The following is a 25383-nucleotide window of genomic DNA, read 5'->3' as shown; positions in this document are numbered from 1 at the left end:
CAATCCTCCTGGCACCTCTGGAATTATGGCAAATAAAGGGTTTTTTAAAAAATATATTAACAGTGCCCTGCTTTAGAAATCAAGAAAGACAAAAGTCTTAGTTAAGGCTTCAGTCACTGTATATTTCCAATTTCCTTTGCTTTCCTGATATCCTCTTTGATAGTTTTTAAGTGCCAAGTAAATGCTGTGAAACCTTTAAACAGAAACTAGGGTTTATTAGGCATTTTCTTACTGAACCTGCTGTTTAAATTTTTGATGCATAAATGTTGCTTTTGTATGCGTGTGGTGCCTTCGAGTCAGTCCCTGCTGTGTTCTTGGCAAGTTTCCTAGGATGAGACCGAGTGACTGCCCAAGGTCATCCAGTTGGCTTCTTACCTAATATTGGACTAAAACTCACAGTCTCTCTGTTTCTAGCCTTAACCACCATGCCAGACTTGCTCTCTAAATGTTACTTTGTTTATTTATGACCTGCCCTCTGCGCTGAAGGATATGTGAGCCAGTTTACAAAGGAATAATAGAGGAATAGACAACAACTGTGTTGCTGCAACTACATTGAAAGCCATTTGTAGATCATTTTTCATACAGATAAAAATATTTTCAAAACAGGAAATATAACTTTAGAGAATGTACATGTATTGCCGCATGCATCAAGTTAGGAAAGATTCTTTCCAAGAAAGAAAGGAAATTCCTCTTCAGATAGTTGCTCTCTGCATTTTCCATAAACACTTGGGTTATATTTTCCATTCTTCCTAATTAGGGATAGCTATTTATACATCAAAAGGTTTTGTAAGGACCTACCTCAGCTAAGCCACCCAAGAAAGCAGAACTCTTGAAACAGGCATTTTCTCAAAAGGAACTTTTATTAGGGGCTTGTGTTAGCAGGGAAAACAAGGCAAGGTCTGAGGAAAAACCCGTGAAAGCAGTATATTAACAGCAATATTCAATATTTGTCCCCCCCAGGGACCCAGTGATCATATGAATTCCAGCCAATCCACAGGTGGCATAGTGTTTTGGTAACTGGCTTCTTAGGCACGCTCTTTCAAGGTCTCTCTCGCTTTCTTTTCCAAGCCCAACATCTCTTAGAAAAGGGCGATACATTCCTTCCCCTGGGGAAAGGGCACAATAGCAAGACAGTGCAAGCATCCCCAAAGCATCCCCCCTCCCAACAGAATGGCAGGTCCCAAAGAAGGTTTATAGATTCGGGAATAGGCATAGGGAAACCATGTATTTCTTTGGGAACCTGACAGGTTTTAATCAATTGTAATTTTATAGCTAAGAACATGGGTTTGGTTTTTCATTCTACTACTCCCCGTCCCCAGTTCCTTTGGTTTTTGCATTATCATTAGTTTAAAAATAATTTAAATAATTTAAATTTATTTAATTATTTAAATAAATAATTTAGAAAATAATTTGAAGAGTGGGGTGAAATACTTCAGGTATGTGTTCCTTAATTTTATGAGAGAAAGTTTCTTGGGCAGAAACACAAGAGGTTTCAGGAGAGGGTGCTTATAGGTGGTAGATGACTGACGACCTTTTTGAATCAGGAAGCTACTATAGAAAAAGCCTTGATTGATGTGTTCTGGACCAATTAATCTTTGCATGTTTAACAGCAGGTCCTGATAGAACACATTTTTGCAGTGCTCTAGTTGAATTTGGATGTGACTAAAATTTGAATGAAACCATTCAGTTTAATGTTTATTAGGAACATTGAAGACAAAATTGGTAAAGACAAATTGAAGGTAAACTTGGTAAAAGGCTATTCTAGACCTGGGGTAGGCAACCTTGGTTCTTTTATGACTCGACTTCAACTCCCAGAATTCTTGAGCCAGCCATGCTGGCACAGGAATTCTGGGAGTTGAAGTCCACGAGTCATAAAAGAGCCAAGGTTGCCTGCCCCTGTTCTAGACAATGGCATTAACTGTCCAGGAGAAAATTGGCCTAATGAGCAGCAGAGTTTCATTCTCTCTGTTGACAATAGTGGGTGAGGTGGTATTATAAGATACAACTTATTATTTTTTATTTCTTAAATTTATATGCTGCCCATCTCACAATTGAGTGATTCTTACAACATGTTCTTCCTTTTCCATTTGCAAAACTATAGTCAAACACTAACAGTTTGTACCACCTCGTTGGGAGAGCTGTTCTCCATATGATATTCCAATATTACATCTTTGCACGACCAAAATCAACAATTCTGTGCAGCTGATGAAAATAATAGAGTACAAGATTCTTGTAAGCGGCTAATGGCAATTAAGTAGCATGCACTTTATTTATTATTTATTAAACAAATTTATATAGCTACCCAACTCTCAAATAGGTGACTTTGAGCAGCTTACAAAAGTTTTAAATTCCATATAAATAAAAAAACTCACTCCAACCTCCCCCCCCTGATAACAACAGTACAATTAAATCAGCCACTTGATCCATTCGTGGTCACCAGGCCCACTGACCAGACCCATGAAAAACAACAGTGTGGGGTCCAACCATACTTCAGGGGGAAAGAAGTTCCATAAAGAAGGGTCTACTACCAAGAAGGCCCTTTTTTGTGGTCCCACCAAATGAGAATCTCTAATCAATGGAGTCTTGTACATACTCTGTCTTCCCTTCCTCGTGGGCCAAATAGACATAATATTTTCCATCATCACTATCTGATGCAGTCTTCAGAAACAAGTGGTGCTCCCCATACCAATCCCAGTTAAGCTGGTGTTTGTGTGTATGAATGTGAATCTGTAGCTAATCATCCATCTTCCCATATCACAAATATTTTTAAATGGTGGCAGACCTTCAAAAGAAAAATAGCCACTGATTGAAGACTTTTAGCTTGTTTGCTACATAACGATTGAACTGATTCACAAAATAATCCCATCTCTGATGTATGTGGTGATGAAGTTGTATGTTCCCTACATTGGTAATGTGAAAACCACTTAGAAGATAAAAATGGTAACACACTAAGTGCTAATTTAAGTCATTTGTCTCTTGCAAGATTTTCATTTTCATGAGACAGATTTTGCAGTTAGTATATTTCAGTGGTGGCGAACCTATGGCACGGGTGCCAGAGGCGGCACTCAGAGCCCTCTCTATGGGCACGCGTGCCATCGCCCCAGTCCTAGGCCTTCAGCTGGGTTTTATAAAACCTTTTCGCTTTAGGCCTCCAGCGCCATGTGCAAAAAAAAAAAAAAAGGTTCAGTCAATCAGTAAATTTCAACTTCTTGTGGGAAAAAAAAGATCTTGCAAAGTTGGAATTGATTGATTTAACTTTTTAGTCCCACCCAGTCTGCCGTTACCACCGCAGCCACGCCCACACAATGGGCCACACCCACCCAATTGGCCACACCCAGCCAATGGGCCACACCCACCCGGCACCCGACGATGCATAAGTGGGTTTTGGGTTGCAGTTTGGGCACTCGGTCTCTAAAAGGTTCGCCATCACTGGTATATTTAATAAGAAATATATTTAGTGATGATTCAAACTGAATTTTTGGCATAAGGGATTCATTTATTTTTACAGTGTTAAGCATCACCATTAATATTCAAAGCCCTTGATTGATTGAACTAGATGATTAAATTTTGTGACTGTATTTTAATTGTATCTAATTGCCTTGATCCAACTATAAAGCTGGAATATGGAGGTGGTATTTAGCACATATTTTTATAGGAATTGTTTTAACATCTTAGCTGTAGTTTGAATTAGAAGTCTGTGTTTGTTTTTCCTGATGACTTGATCTGCAGGTTCTGAGGTTTTGCTTGATAAAGAAATACAGGAAACCAGAAGGTGCCTTTAAGTTTTATGTTTTTATTCAGCTGAATAGAGACGGACTCCTCTAAATGAGAGGAGCAACGAATGACAAGAAATCCTTGTGTTTATTCTGTATAATTACATAAGCAACCCATCCAGCAAAGCTGACACACATAAGATAAAGATTGCACCCAGTAAGTCTGGCACACTGTAAATAAGAAGGGAGAAAGTAGAGGTAGCTAAACATGTTCCCATTTGTGTGTTTCCCTAAAGATATCGTATATTCTTGGGTGGGTTAGGACATTGGATGTTGTCCTTGCTGTCCTTTCATGACCCTGCATCCAGGACTACAAGTGACCAGAGACAGGGGCCATCTGTATATTGATACTGTCCCCTAGGACCTGGTCAGCAGACTGACTGTTCTCTTGAAAATACACATGTTTAATTGCTCTTGAACATTAGCTATCTTTAATGTTAGCAAAATGTTTAAAATAATCAATACTTTATTTTTGTAGCATCTAAATAAGACTTACAATACAGATGTTCCTCTAGTTCTGATGAATTCCTTCAACACTGATGAAGATACAAAAAAAATCTTGCAGAAATACAGCCACAGTGGTGTGAAAATCTACACTTTTAATCAAAGCAGGTATTTATAGTTCAATTTTAATAATAAAAGTTATGTATTTGCAGAAGAAATAGCATTTAAGGAGGCCAGTCAATTGTTATGTAAATGATAGCAGTAAAAAAAACCTCAATCTGTTATATAAGCTTTAAGCATTAATTTTTAAATTACAAAGAAGACTGTTACATAACTACAATGAATAAAATTGTAAATGAGATGTGAGAGAATGAGTGTTTTGAGACAATTCTTCTCCTTTTCTTTAGGGATTCTGTTGAGTAATACACTGTCTCATGTGAAAAACTGCATTTGGTCAGAGAAGAATAATGCCGTGTATTCATTATATTTTGCTGTTACAGATTTTTTTTCTTCTTTCAGCTAAATTGAATAGCTGAGATCATTTTTTTCTCACATCGTTTTCTGCAATCTTTGAAGAGCTTGGTTACATGTGTATCTCCCATGGAAAACCAGGTTTTCCCAGATACATTTTTAGTAACTCTAGAGCAGGGGTAGGCAACCTTGGCTCTTTTATGACTCATGGACTTCAACTCCCAGAACTCCTGAGTCAGCATAGAGTTGAAGTCCATGAGTCATAAAAGAGCCAAGGTTGCCTACCCCTGCTCTAGACCTATATATATTTTAAATTCTTTTTTAAAATTACAGTTCTCAATTATAAACCATATATGGGCTTTTGGTTTCATAAACATGTTGTAATAAGTAATTAATGATTGATGTTCCCTCCAGACATTGAATAAATCCAGTGGTGCCTCATCTAATGTTTTAGCTGCTGACCTGAAGGTTTTTTTTCTCCCCCCAGGTATCCTCGAATTAATAAGGAGTCTTTACTTCCAATAGCAAAAGATGTATCTTACTCAGGAGAGAACACAGAGGCTTGGTATCCCCCTGGCCATGGAGACATCTATGCAAGTTTCTATAATTCTGGATTGCTGGATATTTTTATTGAAGAGGGGAAGGAATATATTTTTGTGTCCAACATAGATAATCTTGGGGCTACTGTTGATCTCTATATTCTCAATCATCTCATGAATTCGCCAAATGGAAAAAGATGTGAATTTGTTATGGAGGTCACCAATAAAACAAGGGCAGATGTGAAGGTAAAAATATTTAATTCAGTTTATTTCATTGTAGGTAAAATCTGTATACTTCAGTTTAATGACAAGGATTGCTAAATCTATTCTATTTCCCATTTGCAACACATTGGTCCTCTAGAAAAATATTTCTCCCACCCTATCTTCAGTCTGTGAACCAGATCTGCAGACTAGTTCCTGTGGGCAGGAAGCAAGACACATTTTTAACTGATAGAGATATCCATTAGTTACACATTCCCACTCCGGAAATGCTTTCTTCTACTGCTGAGACTGTTTCTGTACATCACGGGTGTCAAACTTGATCGCCTCATGTGATGTCTCGTGATGTATTATGATGTATTTTGCCTTTGTGACGCGGGGTGGGTGTGACCTGTGTGTGGTGCATCTGGCCTGTGGGCCACCAGTTTGACACTCCTGCTGTACATTATGCATTTACAGTTTTACAAAGCTTGTTCCATAGCTATGAAATTGACTACTTTTGCCTTTTTATTTTGTGTTCCATTGAGGTTCTCCCAAGTATTTATCATGAAAGACATAATTTGAGAGGATGCTAACTGGGAAAATAATAAAAATGTTTAATTTTTTATTATTTTATAAAACCTTTCAGGAGATCACTTGCAAAATAGATGTTTTTTTTTTTAAAGGGTTATTTTTAAAAACAAAAGTATGTATGCATGCAGTTACAGTGTCTCTTAAGCAGGGGTGTCAAACTCCCAGCCAGTAGGCCGGACGCGTCATCCGAAAGCCACGCCCACCCCATTGCCAGCAATGGCAAAACCGTCCCAATACGTTGCGCGATGTCACATGATGTTGCGAGTTTGACATGTCTGCTCTTAAGGCATAGTACCCTGCTTCTGAATATCACATAATACACTGCATAAAGGAAAACAGTATGGGAAATGAACCCCATTGTACTTAATACAATATCGTTACAAACAGATATATAAAGAATTGTATTATACTGGTGTGAAAAAACAAAAAGCAACTTTTTATCTAATATTAAATATATTACAACAGTGAACTAAATTCTGCCATGGCAAAGTATATGCAGGTTTCTAAAGTAATTGCAACTAGAGTAATTGCAACTAGATCTTAGTGAAACCAGTGGTACCAAATAATTGTTGTGACCAAAGCCATAAATTTCTTTAGACATTTGTTTAGGCACAGTGGCAGATTTCTATGTAATAAAGGTCTTCTTTACTTTTGTAGGGTGGTACGCTTACACAGTATGAAAACAAACTGAGGCTAGTTGAAATAGCTCAGGTGCCAAAAGCACACGTCGATGAATTCAAGTCTGTTTCAAAATTCAAAATATTCAACACAAACAACCTATGGGTTTCACTATCTGCAATTAAACGGCTTCAGGAACAGAATGCTATTGATATGGAAATTATTGTCAATCCAAAGGTAAGCCTGTAAATAATTGAAGTCTCGAATTGCGATGGTGAAAATAACATTATGTATCTTCTTGAGCTGATCAACTAGAGAGGCATTTCAAACACTGTTTACATTTATGGATCTCCTGTCTTCAAATTAGTATTTTTTAGAAATTTATAAGTATATAAGATCAACCTGGAAAAGTATTTCAAGAGAACATTAATAATTTTTAGTATTTCTGTAATTTTAGTTTATTATATTATTCTTGGAGGAATGCTTATTACCTTTTATTTAACATTTACATTTGACATTTTTCAGATAAACCTATCTTAAAAATGTACCATTTTCATTTATAGATCACAAAATGATCAGAGGGAATATTTTCATCTCTTTAGGATAATGTAATGGGAAACCTTTGCTCATTGGCATATTCTTGTCGACAATCATGAAACAATAACGTCTAATTGTTTGGAGGGCCGGCAGGCATGGGCATGTAGGATAAAACTTAGCTTCCAATTTCCACATAGATGGTAGCTGGAGAAAATCCCTTGTGTATGCACTGATTAAACCCTCTGTGTCTAGAATAACAGTTTTTCAGAGACATTTTGATTTCAGGCTTAGGAAACCTGGAATTTCTAAGCTCACTTGAATTGAATCTGTAAAACTCAGCTAGCTAGCATATCCCATGACCGTGAACACTTTCTCTTCCAGACTATAGATGGTGGTCTAAATGTTATTCAACTGGAAACTGCGGTTGGTGCTGCTGTTAAAAGTTTTGAGAACTCTTTGGGAATAAATGTTCCCCGTAGCCGTTTCTTGCCGGTCAAGACCACATCTGATCTTCTGCTTGTGATGTCTAACCTATACAGCCTTAATGCTGGGTCTTTAACAATGAGTGAGAAACGGGAATTTCCTTCTGTGCCACTGGTCAAGCTGGGGAGCTCTTTCACCAAGGTATACCTAATTATGGAATAAAAAAAATTATACGTGGAAACATACAAGCTAGTAAAAACAGCTCTTCCTAATTACTCTTAAGTGGCTAGGAGTAAGACTGATAGTATCCTAGAATGTTCTCTATATGTGATCATTCAGTGGTTGCTACCTATTTTTATTAAGTCATTCTGATACTAACAGTACAAAACTAGTGTTTGAGGTCAGTTACTGAAGCATCATCTAACTTATTGCATGTAGCATGTTTGTTTATTTTTTTATTTGGACATATCCTGAGTTTCTTGAGTGGCTAACAATTCTTTAATTGAATAGATTAAAATACAGTAGAAAGATTAAAGATTGTGATTAATCTGGTTGGAAAATTTTTGAGAGAATGTAATTCTCATATCTCAATTTACAGATATTGATTAGCGCAGTAGACCAATTTGTATTTATATAATGTAGTAACATTAAAATTTTGTTGCTTCTTTGTTGTTTTTTGAGTGACTGTTATTTAATTAGTTACATTTCTAGACACTCAAGATGACTCTGGGTGGCTTCACAATTTAGTTAATCTAGACCTGGACATTTTACAGCCTTCAGGCCACATCTGGCCTTTTGACTGTCCTTGTCTGGCCTGCGGTAACAGTGGGGGAAGGCGGCAGTAGCTTTCTCCAATAGTCCTTGAGTTTCTCACCAGTGGCCTCTTGGGAAAATTAATTGTCTACCTTTGAGTTAACTGTTCTGTGACCAGCTAGCTACAGACCAGTTTATTGCAGTCACTTTTATAAACAGATTTTAAGTACTTATTTCAAGTACAAGTAAGCCACTTTAAAAATGGATGGGCAACACATGACCCTCCCCAGCAACCTCAGAATATATTAGAAAATGATTTAGAAAATGTTAAGAATATGGTAGCAGTTTCCTCCCAGAAGCTTCCCCTTCTCACACCACTTTATTGTTCCTCCCCTCAAAACAAAACATGCAGTCCCTGGTCCTTATAGCAAGTAGCATCTTGCGAGCTTCCAAAGATTGAAAGGCCAAATTGAGGCCACTTATTGTCCAAAATTGTCCCGGCATTCTGAAGTTTGCCTTTAGTAGCTGAAGAGTAACAATGGTGCCTTCCCAAACTCATTCTAAATAGTTTTTTTTCATGAAGTTTTTAAATTAGGGTTATTATTCTAAGAAATTCTTAAAGATAGATAGTATAAAGAGAGTATTCCTTTTCCCCTTTACCTATTCATTATAATTTTGCCTTCCTTAAATCACTCATTCACTTCTGATTCAGAGAAAAGCCAACTTGGTCTTAGGCAACCTCGGCTCTTTTATGACTCATGGACTTCAACTCCCAGAATTCCTGAGCCAGTCATAAAAGAGCCGAGGTTGCCTACCCCTGGTCTAGTGATTAAGGCATCAGGCCTGAAATTGGAAGATGGCAAATTCTGCCTCAGCCATGAAAGCCGAGTGGGTGACTTTGGGCCAGTTACTTTCTCTCAGCCCAAGCCACCTCACAGGATTGTTGCTGTGGGGACAATAGGAGCAGGAAGGTGTGTTGGATATATTTGAATTATTTGTAAAAACAGTAAAAGGTGGGATACAAAAAAAAGTCAGTTAAGATAGATAAAATAACTTAATTAAATGTTGTCATCATGTAACCAGATGTGGATCAGAACAAGTTGGGCAATTAAAGAGAGCCATACGAAATATTAAAATTTCAACTTAAAGTTACAGATATAGCAGTTTTCCGAATTAAGAACTTTGCACTATGGTTTGCAGCACAATTCTTTGAATACATATTGTGAGTTTCATAAACATTGAACCGATGTTTTACATTCTCGTTTTTTTTAAGGTTCAAGATTTTCTGAGGAGGTTTGAAAGTATCCCAGATATGCTTGAACTGGATCATCTAACTGTTTCAGGCGATGTCACTTTTGGGAAACATGTTGCATTAAAGGTTGGTCATATGATTAATATTTTAAAACAATCCCAAACTTTTATGTACTTGAAATGCTGCATTCTCAAGCAACACTATTTGACAAAATCTGCCAATGTCTTTAGAAGGCATCAATGCATTCTTGCAATATCCATTTGATATTGGGGATCCAGTATATTATTCAAAATTAGTTGATAGTATATTTTCAATTACTTAGTTAAATAGACTTGCACAGAACAGTCAGAAGCACGCTTGGGCAGATGAAGCACCTCACTTTTAAGTTGTTAAAGTAGTGATGTGGTTTGCGAGTTTGCACAGATGGTTCAAAAGCTGTTTTGTGCTGTCTCTGCATATGTTTGTAAGCAAAGAAATAGTTTTATTTATGAGCTGGTTCAAATAAGATTTAAGTAGATTTTCCATTTCTAGATCTTACCATATTACCTCTGAAACTTTAAGCTGTTTTTATGTAAATCTATTTCTGCTTGTTCTAATTTAGCCTCCAATTCGTTTAGGTGCCTGAAGACTTCTAAACACAGTTGCAGATGTCTTCTCTGCAGTTCTTTAATTTCTTTATCTTGAACATCTACTTGGGTTGTAAAGTTATCATATCTGTCATTAATGTCAGACTTGACAGAATAACATTTTGTTTCCAAATCCTGTTGAATTAATTAAGAACAATTATCTTCTATTCTATGCAGCAGAGGAATGAGGTTGGGCTTCTCCCAGTTTGGATTGTTCTCTATTATAGATTTTGAAATGTTAATTATAACATTAAAAATAAGAAATCATAAAAAACCCAATATACTTAATAACAGATATATAGACAGATAACACAGTATGAAGGAAATGGACATAAACAAAGATTTTAAACATATCAAACTATACAGATATTAAATGGATTCACATATTAAGAATTGAATTCCATTCATTACGTTCATATCATTATAACTAAACATTTCCTTAAAATAAATATTCCTTATTCTTGTAGTTAAGAGAAAAATTTTAAAGGAGTTGAAGAATGTAAAAATAGAATCAGATCAAACTAGTGCAGACAAGTTGAGTAGCATGCATCTGGTTGAAGCAAAACAAAATAATAACCCAAAGGCAAGTATTTCCAAATTAATAAGATTCTTAGCTATATAATTGCACTAGAATAGTTTTAAAACTTTCTTTTAAACTTTACTATGGGTAAGACTTGATTAAAAATACAGCATATAATACAAATTACAGTATTGCACATATGATAAAAATGCCTGTAGCCTTCTCTACCTTGCTGACAACAATACACACATACTACAGGCTAAATAAAACTGTTCCAACAGCAAACAGCCAAAAGAAGCTGTACATAGAATTCTTCTGTAGACCTAGAAATGGACTGAGAAGAGGTGTTAATAACTCATTGTGGGTTTCTTGGTAAAAATTACAATATAGCAGCTTATGATCCTGTGATTCAGTGTTCCCATCTTTTCAGGGACAAAGCTTTTTAACATAGGGAATTTTGGAGTTCTTACCCTCCACCATTGTTGATGGTAAGATCTTAAATGAAATAGTGTATAGGGCTTCCAAAAATGTATTATTTATAAATTGGGCCAAATACAATGGTGACTTTAAATGGAATTAGCTCTACCCCAATTGAGCTCTAAAAGTCCTCTTGGTATAATCCTTTCTTAAATTCCATATCAAGAGGTTTTTTTTCTATATGAACTGTTCCAAGTGCATCAGCATCTCATTTGATTGAGTGAGATTTATGTAATTTTCCAAGAAGAGTAATAATTAACTGATAGGATAAGATATTTTAGAGCACGTAGCCAAACCTATTTTGATTTTTGTGAATTCTGCATCTAAAGAGAGCAGCATTAGGTACATACTTCGATACCTAAAGTAGCTTTCTTAGGAAGCTAGTTTCTATTCTCACCAGTTGCTTGTAATTGACACTTAGATTTAACTGTGCTTCATAGAGGAATTGTGCCAGTGTTGGCTTCAAAAAGTTTCAAAGTAGCTGGCACATACTGGACCGCTCTAGAGAAAAAGAGAGTGTTGTTTATTTATTTATTCAATGTATATAGCAACTCACTTCACATAGGTGAGTCTGGGTAGCTCACATACTTAAAAACAGAAAATAATATTTACAAATAAACAACCAACATGAAAACCATTAAAAACAAAGAAGTTAAAACTTAATTTGTGGGAGTGCAATCCATACAATGATTAACAATGCAACTGGATCCCCAGTTATCTGATGATCCCCAATACCGGATCTCCAGGCATGATGACAAAGCCTTCTGAAAGGCCAGCAGCATCAGGGCCACTCTAACCCCAGGGGTAATGAAAATGGATACTATGGCAGAAAAGGCTCTCCTCCCGTGTCCTTCAGATGACATTCCTTTGTAAATGGGCTCATAACATGCCTCTCCTGCCACCTCTGATAGTATATGTAGCTGAGGAGAGGTGCTCTCTCAAACAACCTGGCCCCATGCCATGTAGAACTTGTTACTAAACCTTTCTGAGCATCCAGAACAACCTGAGAAATAGGAGCATGTTGCTTCCCTGAATAATGTAGCATATATCCCAGGTTCTTGTTCAAGTATGTGCCTTTTGGGATCTAATGGAACTTTTTATATGGCCAACTCACTGTGGCCAACTCGCCATGGCAAACTCACTGCAGGACAACTCGCCATGGACAACTCGCTGTGGGACAACTTGTTGCAGGACAATTTAACAATTCTACTTACCGTAATTATTTAAAATAAATATTTTTTTTAATTAATTCACATTTCATTCTGTTCCTCCTTTTGCATCCTTTCTTTAATGATTCTATTCGACTATTTCTTTGATATTAAGTGTAACTCTTGTCCTGCAATGAGTTGGCTGTGGCGAATTGTCATAGACCCCTTTTTATAGCCTCTTACAAAACATACGACTTTAGTTTCTTAGTTAAGAGGTAATGGACTAGTGCTCCCATGGCTCTGTTAAGACTTGCCAGTGTCTGTGATAGTATAATGGCATTGCTTATAGTTTTAAATTAAAGCAGCGTTCTCTTTGCCTTTTGAAGAAAGGATAAAAAGCCACTTGCTACGTGGAGTGTCCTTTTTCAAATTAGCTGTTGTAAATAAACTGTTGGAGTTTTGAATTTTACTGAAAGAAAAACAGTGAACCTTTGAGCAATTTAAAAAAGAGGAACACAAAAAGCAGTGTAGAGAATTAGTTATATAAACAGTCCTCTCAGATGTAGAAAAAAGTAATAAATCCCAATCAGAGATATTTTAGTGGGGGTTCAGAAAGAAACAATTCAGAAAACACGAGGAAGATGTAATAAGAAAAGAAAACCCCCACAAGATTAAAACCTGTAAATTCTGCATTGGTGGTTCTTATCAGATATGCCTGCTGTAAGCTGCTTCAGAGCAGGCGGTTGATCTTTTGAAGATGTATAAGTCCATCCCTCAGGCACAGAGCCCCAAGGGAAAACTGGTTGGCAATTAACAACCAAGAATATTTACTTCTGCAGTTTAGTGTGTGTGTGTGGGGGGGGTGGTGGTGTCATAAATCTTTTCTGCTATAAAAATTATTGTCTTTTTAGTGAACCACAATCTTAGATTCAGATATATGTGTTCAAAGCTAATCTGATCTAATTCTGCTAATTTTAGAAAACATCTTGAGACTGCAATTAAATACATTTAATTTCTGAAATATAACTGACAGTTCTGTGAAACAGGACATTAATGCATACGGTTGGAATTTCCGTAATGAAACAGTATGTATTTTGTTAGATATTACAGGATAAATGTAAGGAGTTCAATATCAGCACTTTATGAAATGTGATTGCTTCAGAATTGATGAAATGTAAACTTAAATTTAGAATTTTATCTTCAGGCAGCTCACTGGAACTTTCTTATTTTCTGTATATATAGGGAACTGTCATAATCATTGCAAACCATGGTGACAGGATTGACATCCCTCCTGGAGCGGTTCTGGAGAACAAAATAGTCTCGGGCAATCTTCGGATTCTAGACCACTGAGCTGCTATGAACTTCATATAATATAAAGAGTTTCGAAAATGGAAGAATATATAGGCATTAAGATTTGTATACAATCAATCACTCTACTGTTCTTACAGTATTATTTCTGTAATTTCTTTTAACTGAGAAAACTAAGAAAGGCAAACACTTAAATAACTCAGTAATTCAGTTAATATAATCTAAAGTGCAATATGGCTGACATTCAATGATTTTTGAACTGCTTATAACAGAAAAAGCTGTGAAACAATATGCTGTTAACTATTAAATACAACTACATTATGAAGTACTTTTTGCTACTATAGCAGGTATGTCTAGAATATAATTTGCCTTTCTGTGCTATTCACAACAACCTATTCACCCCTTTCACAAGATGGTTCAGTACTTGGACTGTTTTCTCCTGTGTTTACCCAAAGAAAAGGTACCTGAAACATTTGAATAATCATTTCTCATCCCATATCTATATTACTACTTAAAACATTAGTTTACTTTTAAATATGGAACAGATTGCCTTCTTCATTATATTCATATTAACAGAATAAAATGTGTTGAGACAAAGGAGGAAATGAATTCCACATCTGTACAAGTACTGAAATAAAGAATATCAAGTTCCCAGTCTGGATATCCGTTTTTGTTGGTAATAATGTTAGGAAATAAGTTAAACAGTTCATTTTAACAGTTTTATTTTGATTGACAGTGATTTCTGCTAATGTTAACAGAGAGGCATGCCTGTTTGAAAAAAGCCATAGGCACACAAAATATGGTAGACTATCATTGTACATAATCATCACAAGAGTAGGCACTCACTGGATTTAGATAAAAATGCTGTGAGGTGAAATACACAGGCACTTTATTACTTTATAACAGGCAGGTACCAGCCTGAAAGCATTAAAAAGTGTTATAAATTAATACCCTTTACACTGTTGCTTTTATGGGCATATTTATTTCTATGCACCTTTGAAATATTTTAATTGGTGTGGGTGGGAAAGACTTGGAGGTAAATGTTACATGGAAACGGGCCAATTTATGTTGTTGTAATCACCTTCCTTAAATAAACAACAGATACGCTTGAACTGCCTTTCCAGTTGGCCCTTATAAGAACTGAGCAAGCTTTACAACTTCATTTTAAGATACAGGAAATATTTCAAATATTGTTTCCTGATGACAGCACGTAATTCAACTGAAAAAAATACTTTGGAACGTGAATGCACCTTAACAAATCCAAAGTTATGTAGGTAATCAAGAATTTATAGAAACATCTGTAAAAAAATAATTTTAACAGTATACTTTTATAGTGAAAACATTTTCAAGATTTCAACAGCAAGAATTTTCAAACTGTACCATCATTAAATAAGGTGAGACACCACATGAATTTCATTGCACTAGAGGAAATGCAAAACATCTTTTTAATATAAAGACTTACAGAGCACTCTCTAGACAACAGCTGTGTTACAGCTATGAATTATTTTGGATTTGGTCCAAAGAAACCTGAGGCTGGTTCCAGATAGAATGAAGAAACTGCAAAGAACTGCTGTTGCTTTTCTTGCGAAATGGATTCTCCTCAAATCATTGCTACAGCTAACGCTCTAACACATTTCAAGAGAGTTTCTTCTTCAGTTTGCAAGAATTCATCTTCTGCAAAGAAGAAATCGTTCACTGTGAAGTGGCAAGTTGTTAGTCACCTCTTCTGTTCCCAGATTTCAGCCATGTTTAAATCTAGAGTCTGAAGCCCTTTCAGTGCTTGGAGGTTTCCAGTGTAAAAAGCTACATCAGCTGTAACCAATCTATGCAGAACAGAAATAAAACATTCAGGAAATACATTTTCAAACCATGTAGACACTGAAGCAATTTAAAATATACGCTGAGAGTTAATCCATTTGTTCTAAGCGTAATATCTTGTGGTTTATGCTGGAAACTATTAGAATATAAAGCACTTATTAAACAGACAGTATCACCTTCTGTTGGACATGTTCTTAGCAGAAAGTTTTTAAGGCAAAGAAAAATATTAAAGAGTTGTGAGTCCATTCTATTATTTGGTTAATTTTTCTACCCAAATCAAGTACTTTTTATCAACTACTGCAATCCTCCCAACCTCAATTTATACATTTACACATGTGGTTTCAAGATGGGGGAATCTCCCCCCCCCCAAAAAAAAATGTATTTTAGCTTCTTTTTTAAAGTTTTTGTGCATTCAAACATATAAAATTTTTGAAAACATCTAACAACAAAATTATTTATAATCATACTGAAATACAGAGGAAATCTCCCTAAACCCATGTTTTATTAATTGCATCTATGAAAGAACTAATACCAGTAAAATATAAGTACAATATATAATCAGTGTTGAAAATGAACATAGATATGAAACCTATTACTTAAAAATATTAATCTTGGAACTCTTAATCAAGAGGGAAATCTCTATTGATAGAAAATTGGGTTTGCATGAGTTAACTCCCCACCACACACCAGTCTCTCACAAAACCCCATCAAGCACAATATAAAAAATCCCTGCCATAGATGATGGATGCTTCCAATTTCCAGCATCTTCAGACTGCATAACAGTGGAATATGGGAGATACAGCTGAAAGTATTAGTAAGGCCCCAAATTCTAGTCCAAAGAATACAGACTTTTATTTATTACAAAGAATAAATAGGTTACTCCAGATAGCATTGCTGTGTTTAAAACTGCAATAGACTGAGAAATGGCACACAGACTTATTCCATCAGCAGAGCTGATGACTACCTTCTTTGATTTCCCCTTCTCCCTATACAGTATTCCAACTAATCGTCATAAATTGTTTTTTTAATTTTAAGAAGTAACAATTCTCACTGTTCTTCTTGAACTATGAACTTCTTGAACACTGAACTTCTTGAACTATTGAACCAAAGTTGGACACAATATTGCAAATGGTGTCTCACCAGGGCAGATGGTCTAGTGCAAAAGTGGAGGGGAAGGGAGGAGAAATACAATATGTAATATATTAACTTTTTATGCTGCAACAAAATATGGACTCCCAAACTAAGAAATAATCTTATTGTAACATACCCGTTCTGAGGTCCTCCATCATTGACTACATTTAAGTGGGCCAACTGTCTCTTTAAGTGAAATTTGTAACTTGCATTAATTCTTAAAAATAACATCTAAAAGATAATACAAAAGTTAGAGTAAGAAATTATTCTCCTGAAGAAGCCATAACTAGCACAAAAACTAAGAGTCACTACATAAATTTGCAGTTTAAACAGCAAACATTCTTGTTTCTAGAGGAAAAACCATAGCAGTCTACTGCAATAGAAACAATATGCGAAAGAAACAGATTTATGTTGTTAGGAAAGGGGAGGGAAATAGGGTAGGAAATATGAGCATTCAAATTGCACAGAGTGGATCAGATGTGGTGCAAATATTCTGATGCCGAACAAGTGATTAAAACATATAATTTGATAAAAAGCTTTTGTTTATATTATCTATATTTAATCCGGAAAAATGTGAACCTTTAACTGAATTTCAGCTTGGCTGTCAGGATTACTATTTTGAGGTGAAATAATATTCTCAGGAGGTAGGTTTTTATGATTAAGATCTAAATACATCCATCTCTTATCTCTATAGTAATTTTATAATTCTGACTTTCCGCTCACCAGCTTTTCCTCCCCTTTTTCTTGTCCTCTCAACAATTGTATATCCTAACTGTTCCTCACTCAAGATCAGACACATATGATGAAATAAAAGGTGATCCAGAAAACTTAATATTAATAGTAGCACAAGATGCTTATTTTTTGTTCTTACAAAGAGATTAACGGAACTGCATTATTTTTAGTATTGTGCAGTATATCTGCCATCTATATATCTAGAAAAAAGATGTGATTGCTTTAAAGAACTGCAGTCCTATGTTTATGTTTCTGCTTGCTCAGAATCTCATCTTTCTGGAATCAAAACTGAAGCACTGTATCTACTCAATTTCTAGTAATCTACTCTTTCAGATTAGACAAACAAGTTTACCAAAGATCAGATATAGCAGCATGAGGTTTAAATACTTTATGCGCTACCAGAAGAAACGTATGTATCATCCAACAGTCAAACAGAGTATTTAAAATGCCATTAATATTATGTACTATGACCCTATTTTACATCTCTTAAACATTTGGGAGAACATTTATGACAGTTCCTCAGCAGCAATTGATCGACTATCCCAAAGGGCTCACCTGTGTTTGCTCCTCAGGAAGCAGGTCATATATTGCTTCATGCATCTTTGCCATCTGCTTACAAATATTCCTGAAGCACATAGAAGGTACTGGTGCTTTCACTTCATACTGAAAATACAAATGGTACGGGTCATTGAATTTGTCTTCTGGATTTTGACTAGCAACTTATTTATGAGAGGAAAAGATGGGAATAGAGTCATTGCAGTAATTTCTCCATTCACCCCACTCTTTGAATCTGTTTTCCTTTGTGTAGGCCTCCTATGCAAAAATAGTGCTACATGCCTGTTCTCTGTAGCTTGGGCCACATGAACTCTTACTATGAGTGGCTGTGCCATTACCCTATGAGGGACAAAAGCAGAGATTATAATCCTAAGGGATGGCATCAGTGCACTAGCATCCTACATGTTTCTTTGAGAACACTGCAGTCAGAATGCTCCACGAAGCTGGTATTGTGGCTGCCATTATTTCAGATATTGAAAGAACTGGTTTACCTTTTCTGTTTTAGGTCAGAAATATATAGGTTATGTCTATAAGATTAACAGTCTTACTGGCATAAAGCAATAGTACAAGGATAATGAATTTTTAAGATAGTATTACAATAATTTTTAAAATAGTATCTCCTGGCACATATCATTGAGAATGTTAAAGGAAAAGAGGAGGAAAAATACAACTCAAGTATCAGTTTAAGTTCCATACAAAATGAGGAACGTAATAGAAATTAAACAGTAACATTCCACCCTCAGATTATTACCTTGGAAAGCAATTTGTCAAACAAAGTATCCATTATGGCTACAAGTTTAGTGGAAATTTCTGCTATGTGGTCATGGTAATCCTGGAATAGAAACATGACTATTATTCATATTATGTCAGACTTTGTCCTTGTGATAAATATCTATAAAACACAAAGTAAAACTAAAGACGACTTCATTGTGCCTCCCTCTTATTTACACCAGTTTTTTATTCACTTAAACGGTAGTTATAGAAGGTATAGGAAACGGTCTTTTCCTCAAATGTTCGCTTGTTTCTTTTTCACATTTTAAACAAATGAGATTAAATAATTGCTCTCTTCCAAGCACTCTACTTGTGATGGAGGATTGTAACATCACTTCCCAAGAAATCTGAATGAAAGTGAACAAGCCTGTTTCTTATTACATCCTTGAATGGATGTAGAAATCCATCCAAGGAGGACAGCATATTGTTTCACTTATAACAGGGTGTAACAAGCTATAAGTTCTGGGGGCTCAAAATAACATCTCTGACCTGGAAGCATTGATACCCATTGTCTATTTTTCTTTAGGAAGCATATATAACATACTTTGAGGAGCCAAATGCTCCTTTTTTGTTGGTTTTTAGAGCATTTAAGTCAGAAAGTAATTGGAAAAATACCTTGGTAATATGGTCAAAATGCCTAAGCATGCTGAACTGTTTGGGCTGCAGGCGAGCTTCAAAGTGAGCCCTGATCACAGGAATGTAGTATACTATAAGCTGTAGGCAGCGGGATGAAAGAGCTAAAAATTGAAGAGACGAAAGGAAAATCACAACAGAAAAGTTTCATTTTAGATTAAGGGGCTTTTTTCAGTGCCAGCTGTTACTAGTGGTCTTGGTTAACAGCCACTCATTCAGCAACTGTTCAAAGTTAACCACAGCGCTGAAGAAGTAGAACTTCAAGCGGTCCTCAAAGTTCTGGCCCTCATGGCACCCCTGTGGTCACATGATCATGATCCAAGCACTCAGCAGCTGGCCTGGATTTTCAACCATCAAAGTATCCTGCAGTCGTGGGATTGCGATTTGCAAGCTTCCTTGCTGGCTTCCCATAAGCAAAGTCAATGGGAAAGTCGAAAATCATGGTCATCTGACGTCCTGACTCAACAACCTACGGTGATTCACTTAATGACATAAACCAGGTGTCTGCCAGAATCGCTGTCACTAAGCAGCATGGTCACATCAGTTCTCAATTTATGACCATTTAGTGATAGAAATTCTGGTCTCAATTATCGTTGCTAAGTAAGGGCTACCTGTACGATTATGTCCAGTGTCTGCATTAAAGAGTATTCTTTCAATTAGAGAACAGCATTGAAGGAAAAGATTTAGACAGAAGCAACCACATTTTATGCACTGAATGTGACAATTACTTTTCTAAGGCCAAATTATAACATTCAAACATTTATGGCAAGCAATTTGCCAGAAACAAATTCATAAGAAAACATTATAGTAAGTCAAAATTTAAATTTATTTTTTTCTTGAAACAAACAAACAAACAAACAAAAAAGCCTAAGGAGAATTTACAGAACCACAGAATGTTTTAAAATCACACCCATACCTAAATTCTTTGTAGTTATTGTTTTCAAGCCAACCACTTGTAAAGCACCTGCTCCAAGTACTAACTGACAACTTCTTGAGTTGAAATACTGTATGAGAAAGAGAGAGGAACAAACAATTATTTAAGAATTACATGATAACACCTCTTTCATAGGCATAGACTTTCATGAACTTGCAGTTCACTTCATCAAATGCCCGGTAGTACTTTTTTTTAATTAAAAAGTATAAACTACAGCACATTAAAGTTTATGCCTTTCAATAAAATTTATTAGTCAGAAAAAGATGCTACCAGACTCATTCTGACTTTCTGCTACCGAGGGAAAGCTTATTACACTATGAAATACTGTTTCTTGCAGTGTTTTTAATCTTACCATTTAGATTCATTAAACAGTTGTGTGAAAGCAATGTTAAAAAAAACAAACCTGCAAGTACATTCCATGCATTGAAAACAGACTGGAAACAGTTGTACCTTCAGTAAATCAGACAAGCGAGTGAGCATATCAGTCACTATGGAGGGAATATTATCCACACACTGGCAGTATTCAAGGATGATTCTAATTAATAGCAACACTGTCCTGCAAGGTAAAGAATTGAAAATGTCACTACAAGTCATAGTACATACTGGAATCATATGAACATTAACAACTTTGTCAGTGAAAAAATTAGTTGACAAAAACAGCACTTTGCAAAGAATGTTACCATAGACAAAGTACTGAAAGTATTAAAGCAACTGCACCCTTTGGAAGGCTTACACCAAGGTCCCCAACCTTTTGGGCACCAGGACCTGTTCCATGGAGAGAGGTTTTTCCACAGACCGGAGGGTGTGTGGTTTTGTGTGCTGCCTGCATCCTGCGGATGGGGCTTTGCTTGTTTATGCAGCCTGGTTGCTGGCATGCCATGGCCCAGTACTGGTCCACAGACTGGGGATTGGGGATTACACAACTGCTTCGAAGACAGTCTTGGCTTTAATGCAGCTGCTTTAATGCTGCCAGAAGGAATGTTTTGCCAGTTTCAAATTTACTTTTCCATTATAGAGATTCCTTAAAGGATTTTACATCACTACCAATGAATGTATTGTGGATACTTTTTCTGCTAATCAGTCTGTTTTTTTAAAATCATATTTAGTTTATTTTAATCCTCATTATATATCTAGGGCCTTTTAAAAACTGTATAGTCACTATTTATCCTCCATCTCAATGGAGGATGTTGGAATTGGTGTTGCAATTTTTTTATATTTCACTATTGGAAAAAAATTAAAAAGCACAGATTGACTGAGTAAGTAAACAAATTTTACTTTGCCGCTTTCAAATCTGAGGTACCACTGGAAGCAATTCATTCATCACTGATGGAGAAGTACAGTTCAGTGATCATTGGAAATAGTAATTATTTTAATAACATAGAAAGTTGTGATTTTCTGCTTCAGAAGAGCCAAATACATATTTATAGAGGAAGGCAGATTCAATAAACCACACTGTTATAATCACTAAAATACACGTTGAATCATACTGTGAGGCTTGCTAATTGTGTATATCAATTAGCAAATATGTTAAAAAGGATTTAGAAAAAATAAAATATTCATTTTAATACTCACAGGTATGAAGCAAACATTTACTTAAAGATTTGCCTCCTCTCGTATTTATGTAACAGAAAGATGACATTTATTTCAGAAGCTATTTTAAATGTGCAGAGACAGTGACAGAATTGTTACTGAAGGTAACAAGTAGCAGAAGATAACTGAGACAGCACCCTATCTATTTTTTTGAAGGACACACATCAAAAGAAGTCCCATGTACCAGTTACCACCAAAGACACTGTCCAATAGCAGCCAAGGCTATAGCAAATCCATGCAACTTTACTGGTAGAATGCTGCATAAATCAATGACAGTGGCTCAAGAGATGATTACAAAATAGAATAGAATTCACCGTCCTGTACAATGCCATTGGATGACAGCCATCCAAGCAGTAAAATAGGAGAATGTTTTGCCTCTCTTATTGTCACAGTGTAGGCCTGAGCATAGTACCTACCCATATTTCTAGATTTTCTCCACCAGCATCTAGGCATTGTTGTACTACATCTCCCAAGGGGTCGCAGTAAGCAAAAATGCCAGAAAGGATCAAAGAGGCCATTCAAGGGCAATAACTTCCAGAGCTCAGCTTGCCTCCTGTTAGTAGATGCTTACCAGCCACTGAACAGAATCACCCATCAGAGAGCTATGACATTTTTCAACATCCTTTGGAAATCAGCTGCACTGATCAGGTACCTAGGGCAAACTATCTGAATCAATGCTAAACCTATTAATTTTTTAATTTTTTATATTATTTTATATTAAAATATATCGTATCTGGATATTTTAAATCAAAATTATTATTCAAAATAATGTTATGAAGGAAAGGGAAAGTTTATTTTACCCAACTACAGCATATTTGTGTCCATCAACAATAAGAAAATCAGCTGGCTTTCTTTCTTCAGGTGCTATAAACAAAAAGAAAATAATAATTAATGGTGAAACATAGAATGTTAAATCAACCTCATTAAGCTATAAATGTTAAATCAACCTCATTAAGCTATAGTTCTCAACGTATGACCCCAACTGAGCTTGGAATTTTGGTCATAAGTCGGCATGGTCATTAAACAACACACCCATGTGACCACTTCTCTCAATGACCACACTGCCAGTTCTCCCTGCCGCTGGCCTCTTTGGAATGGGGAGGGGAGGAAGAGGATCTATGGGGTGGTGGGCCTAGCTGGCTGAGGCCTTCTGGCCCACAATGGGAGGAAGCAGAGTTGCAGCAGGGCCACAGTTTTAAGAGTGGGTGCACTGAATTTTGATCATGTGATCACTGGGGCACCGCAACAGTCAGAACTTCAGATAAAGTCATAAGACAAGGTCATAAGCACCATTGTTAATTTCGAACAATCGCTGAACAGTTGTAAGTTGAAGAGTACCTATAATACATTCTGGTCTATTTAAGCACTACTCAATAACTTCCTAACTCCACAGGCATGACTACTCTTCTTTATTTATGCAATAAGAGACACAAAGCACGCTACTACATTATAGTGTTTACAGCAGTGGCCCCCGGAGGTTGGGGACCCCTGGTTTGCAGCATCTTGAAGCAGCATATCTTAGATTTCACTTTTCCCTTGTCATGGAAAGTATATGTTCAGTGGATAAGGCAAATGGAAGCAAGGAACTCCCAATTTCCTGAAATGAATACTCCTCAGAACCCACATGGGGTCAAAATGTGAGGCTTGGAGTAGTGGATTAATTTGGGGAGATTAATTTGGGGAATTAGAAAGCAACCTGACCCTCCAGGGAGATCCTAACTATCATCTACCTGTATGCCACAGGCAGCAAAGAAATCCAGGAAACTATTTGGAATTCTAGGCCAATGAGTGAAGAGATTGCTAGAGAGGAATGAAACATACCAGGTTTCCTCTCCAGTCAGTACAGAAATCAAGTGGACTGTCAGAGAAAAAAAGATTGTTCCAGCACAGCATGCAACTGACTGCTCAAGCCTGACAGACAGAAATGTTTTGCAAAATAGTAATTTATAAGAGATACATAGAAAATGTTTTGGCCTTAAAACCATCCTAGTTCCAACTTTTCTTAGTAATACTATCACTTAGTTTTCATTTGCTTTTATCATATAAGTCATTCCTGGATTCTACACTGTAAATTATAAGACACCTGCTTCATAAAAAGCAGATTTTTGTCTAGAACCTTTGAGCCCATAGTTATTATTTTATCTCAGCCATTTTGGAGACCTACTAAGATTTGCAATGAAGAGAAACAAAACTGTGAGAATGGTGGAATGACTGTGCAGATGAAAGTAACAGATGGTCCTTCGTGTATCTGAACATTGAAATATTAATCAGTTTTAAAAGAAAAGTGACTATGGTTTCAGTTATCTAATTTAACTGAATTTTCTAGAGTCCTTCAAGTCAAGAAATAAAACCCCTAATTGGTGCTTAAGCTTTGAGATTCAAAAATGACCCCACTATTCTATCAGAAAAATATAAATGGACCACATCTTCAATAACTGAAAGGAGGCTGGAACTGCCATTTGCTCAAAAAGCACTTTTCAAATTCCAAAATGCATCCAATTTATTTTTTTGGGGAAAAAAATAAAGTGTTGCTTGAGGGATACTCTCACAGAAAGGCAGAATCTCATGGCATTCTCCCAGTGTCATTACCTTCACAAATCTTGATAATGGACATATTGTTAGCCCCATACTTTATATCAGCAACAGCGAAGGGTAGCTATACTTTACAAATAACTGAAATGAACGATCTGTTTACTGATGCTCTGGAGTTATTATGTGGATAACTTGGCTATTCTAAAAAAAATGCACCTTTTTGGCAGAATCTCCTGCATTAAATACAAAATGGCTTATTTTACTCATCTAAGGAAATATAAACAATTACATTTATTTTTTTTAAAAAACCTTTCTCACTCTGGATTAGGAGGAAGCCATATCCAAGGAGTATAGCTTGCAGGTTACATGAAGACATTTCAGATTTACCTTTAATTTCAAATCTCAGTAAGTGTGCACGACTTTAGATTCAGTAGTCAGCTGATTCCATCGCTGACTATAGGGGGCGACTATAGTCAGCTGATTCCATCGCTGACTATAGGGGGCGAAACTTTGGCCCCCTCGGATCGGATCCGCAACTTGGGTGTTCTCCTGGATTCGCGGCTGACACTGGATGACCAGTTGGCGGCCGTGACCAGGGGAGCGTTTTATCAGGTTCGCCTGATCCACCAGTTGCGGCCTTTTCTGGACCGGGACACCTTACGCACGGTCACTCATGCCCTTGTCACTTCCCGCCTGGACTACTGCAATGCTCTCTACATGGGGCTCCCCTTGAGGAGCACCCGGAGGCTCCAGCTAGTTCAAAATGCGGCCGCGCGGGCGGTGTTGGGAGGGACTCGTCGCTCCCATGTTATGCCGCTTTTGCGCGAGCTGCATTGGCTGCCGGTGGCCTTCCGGGTGCGCTTCAAGGTGCTGACTATCATCTTTAAAGCGCTCCATGGCATCGGACCTGGCTATCTTCGAGACCGCCTCCTGCCACAGATTACCTCCCACCGACCTGTACGCTCCCACAGAGTGGGTCTCCTCAGGGTGCCGTCAGCCAGACAGT

General features: G+C 36.6%; 2 protein-coding genes across 3 annotated transcripts in view; one reads left to right on the top strand and one right to left on the bottom strand.

Moving 5' to 3' along the window:
* Positions 1-14342, top strand: part of UGP2 (UDP-glucose pyrophosphorylase 2) — a 31384-nt gene extending 17042 nt beyond the window's left edge. For both annotated transcript variants that reach the window (XM_015812339.1, XM_015812330.1), the window contains exons 5-10: positions 4252-4385; positions 5176-5473; positions 6677-6874; positions 7556-7798; positions 9624-9728; positions 13616-14342. In XM_015812339.1, the coding sequence (XP_015667825.1) occupies positions 4252-4385; positions 5176-5473; positions 6677-6874; positions 7556-7798; positions 9624-9728; positions 13616-13723 (1086 nt within the window). In that variant the 3' untranslated portion in view covers positions 13724-14342. The remainder of the gene's footprint in view (positions 1-4251; positions 4386-5175; positions 5474-6676; positions 6875-7555; positions 7799-9623; positions 9729-13615) is intronic.
* A 48-nt stretch (positions 14343-14390) lies between these two features.
* The window catches only part of VPS54 (VPS54 subunit of GARP complex), a 38247-nt gene continuing 27254 nt past the window's right edge, over positions 14391-25383 (bottom strand). The window contains exons 16-23 of the mRNA XM_015812319.1: positions 22646-22709; positions 20706-20811; positions 20238-20325; positions 19304-19425; positions 18669-18749; positions 17918-18025; positions 16767-16861; positions 14391-15504 (exon numbers count right to left, since the gene is read on the bottom strand). Of these exons, the coding sequence (XP_015667805.1) occupies positions 15399-15504; positions 16767-16861; positions 17918-18025; positions 18669-18749; positions 19304-19425; positions 20238-20325; positions 20706-20811; positions 22646-22709 (770 nt within the window). The 3' untranslated portion in view covers positions 14391-15398. The remainder of the gene's footprint in view (positions 15505-16766; positions 16862-17917; positions 18026-18668; positions 18750-19303; positions 19426-20237; positions 20326-20705; positions 20812-22645; positions 22710-25383) is intronic.

This window comes from Protobothrops mucrosquamatus, unplaced genomic scaffold (genome assembly GCF_001527695.2).
Source record: "Protobothrops mucrosquamatus isolate PMUCROS unplaced genomic scaffold, P.Mucros_1.0 scaffold_60, whole genome shotgun sequence".
Classification (NCBI taxonomy): Eukaryota; Metazoa; Chordata; class Lepidosauria; order Squamata; family Viperidae; genus Protobothrops; species Protobothrops mucrosquamatus.
The sequence above is the reverse complement of the archived record's forward strand: the minus strand, read 5'-3'. Positions and strand labels throughout refer to the sequence as shown.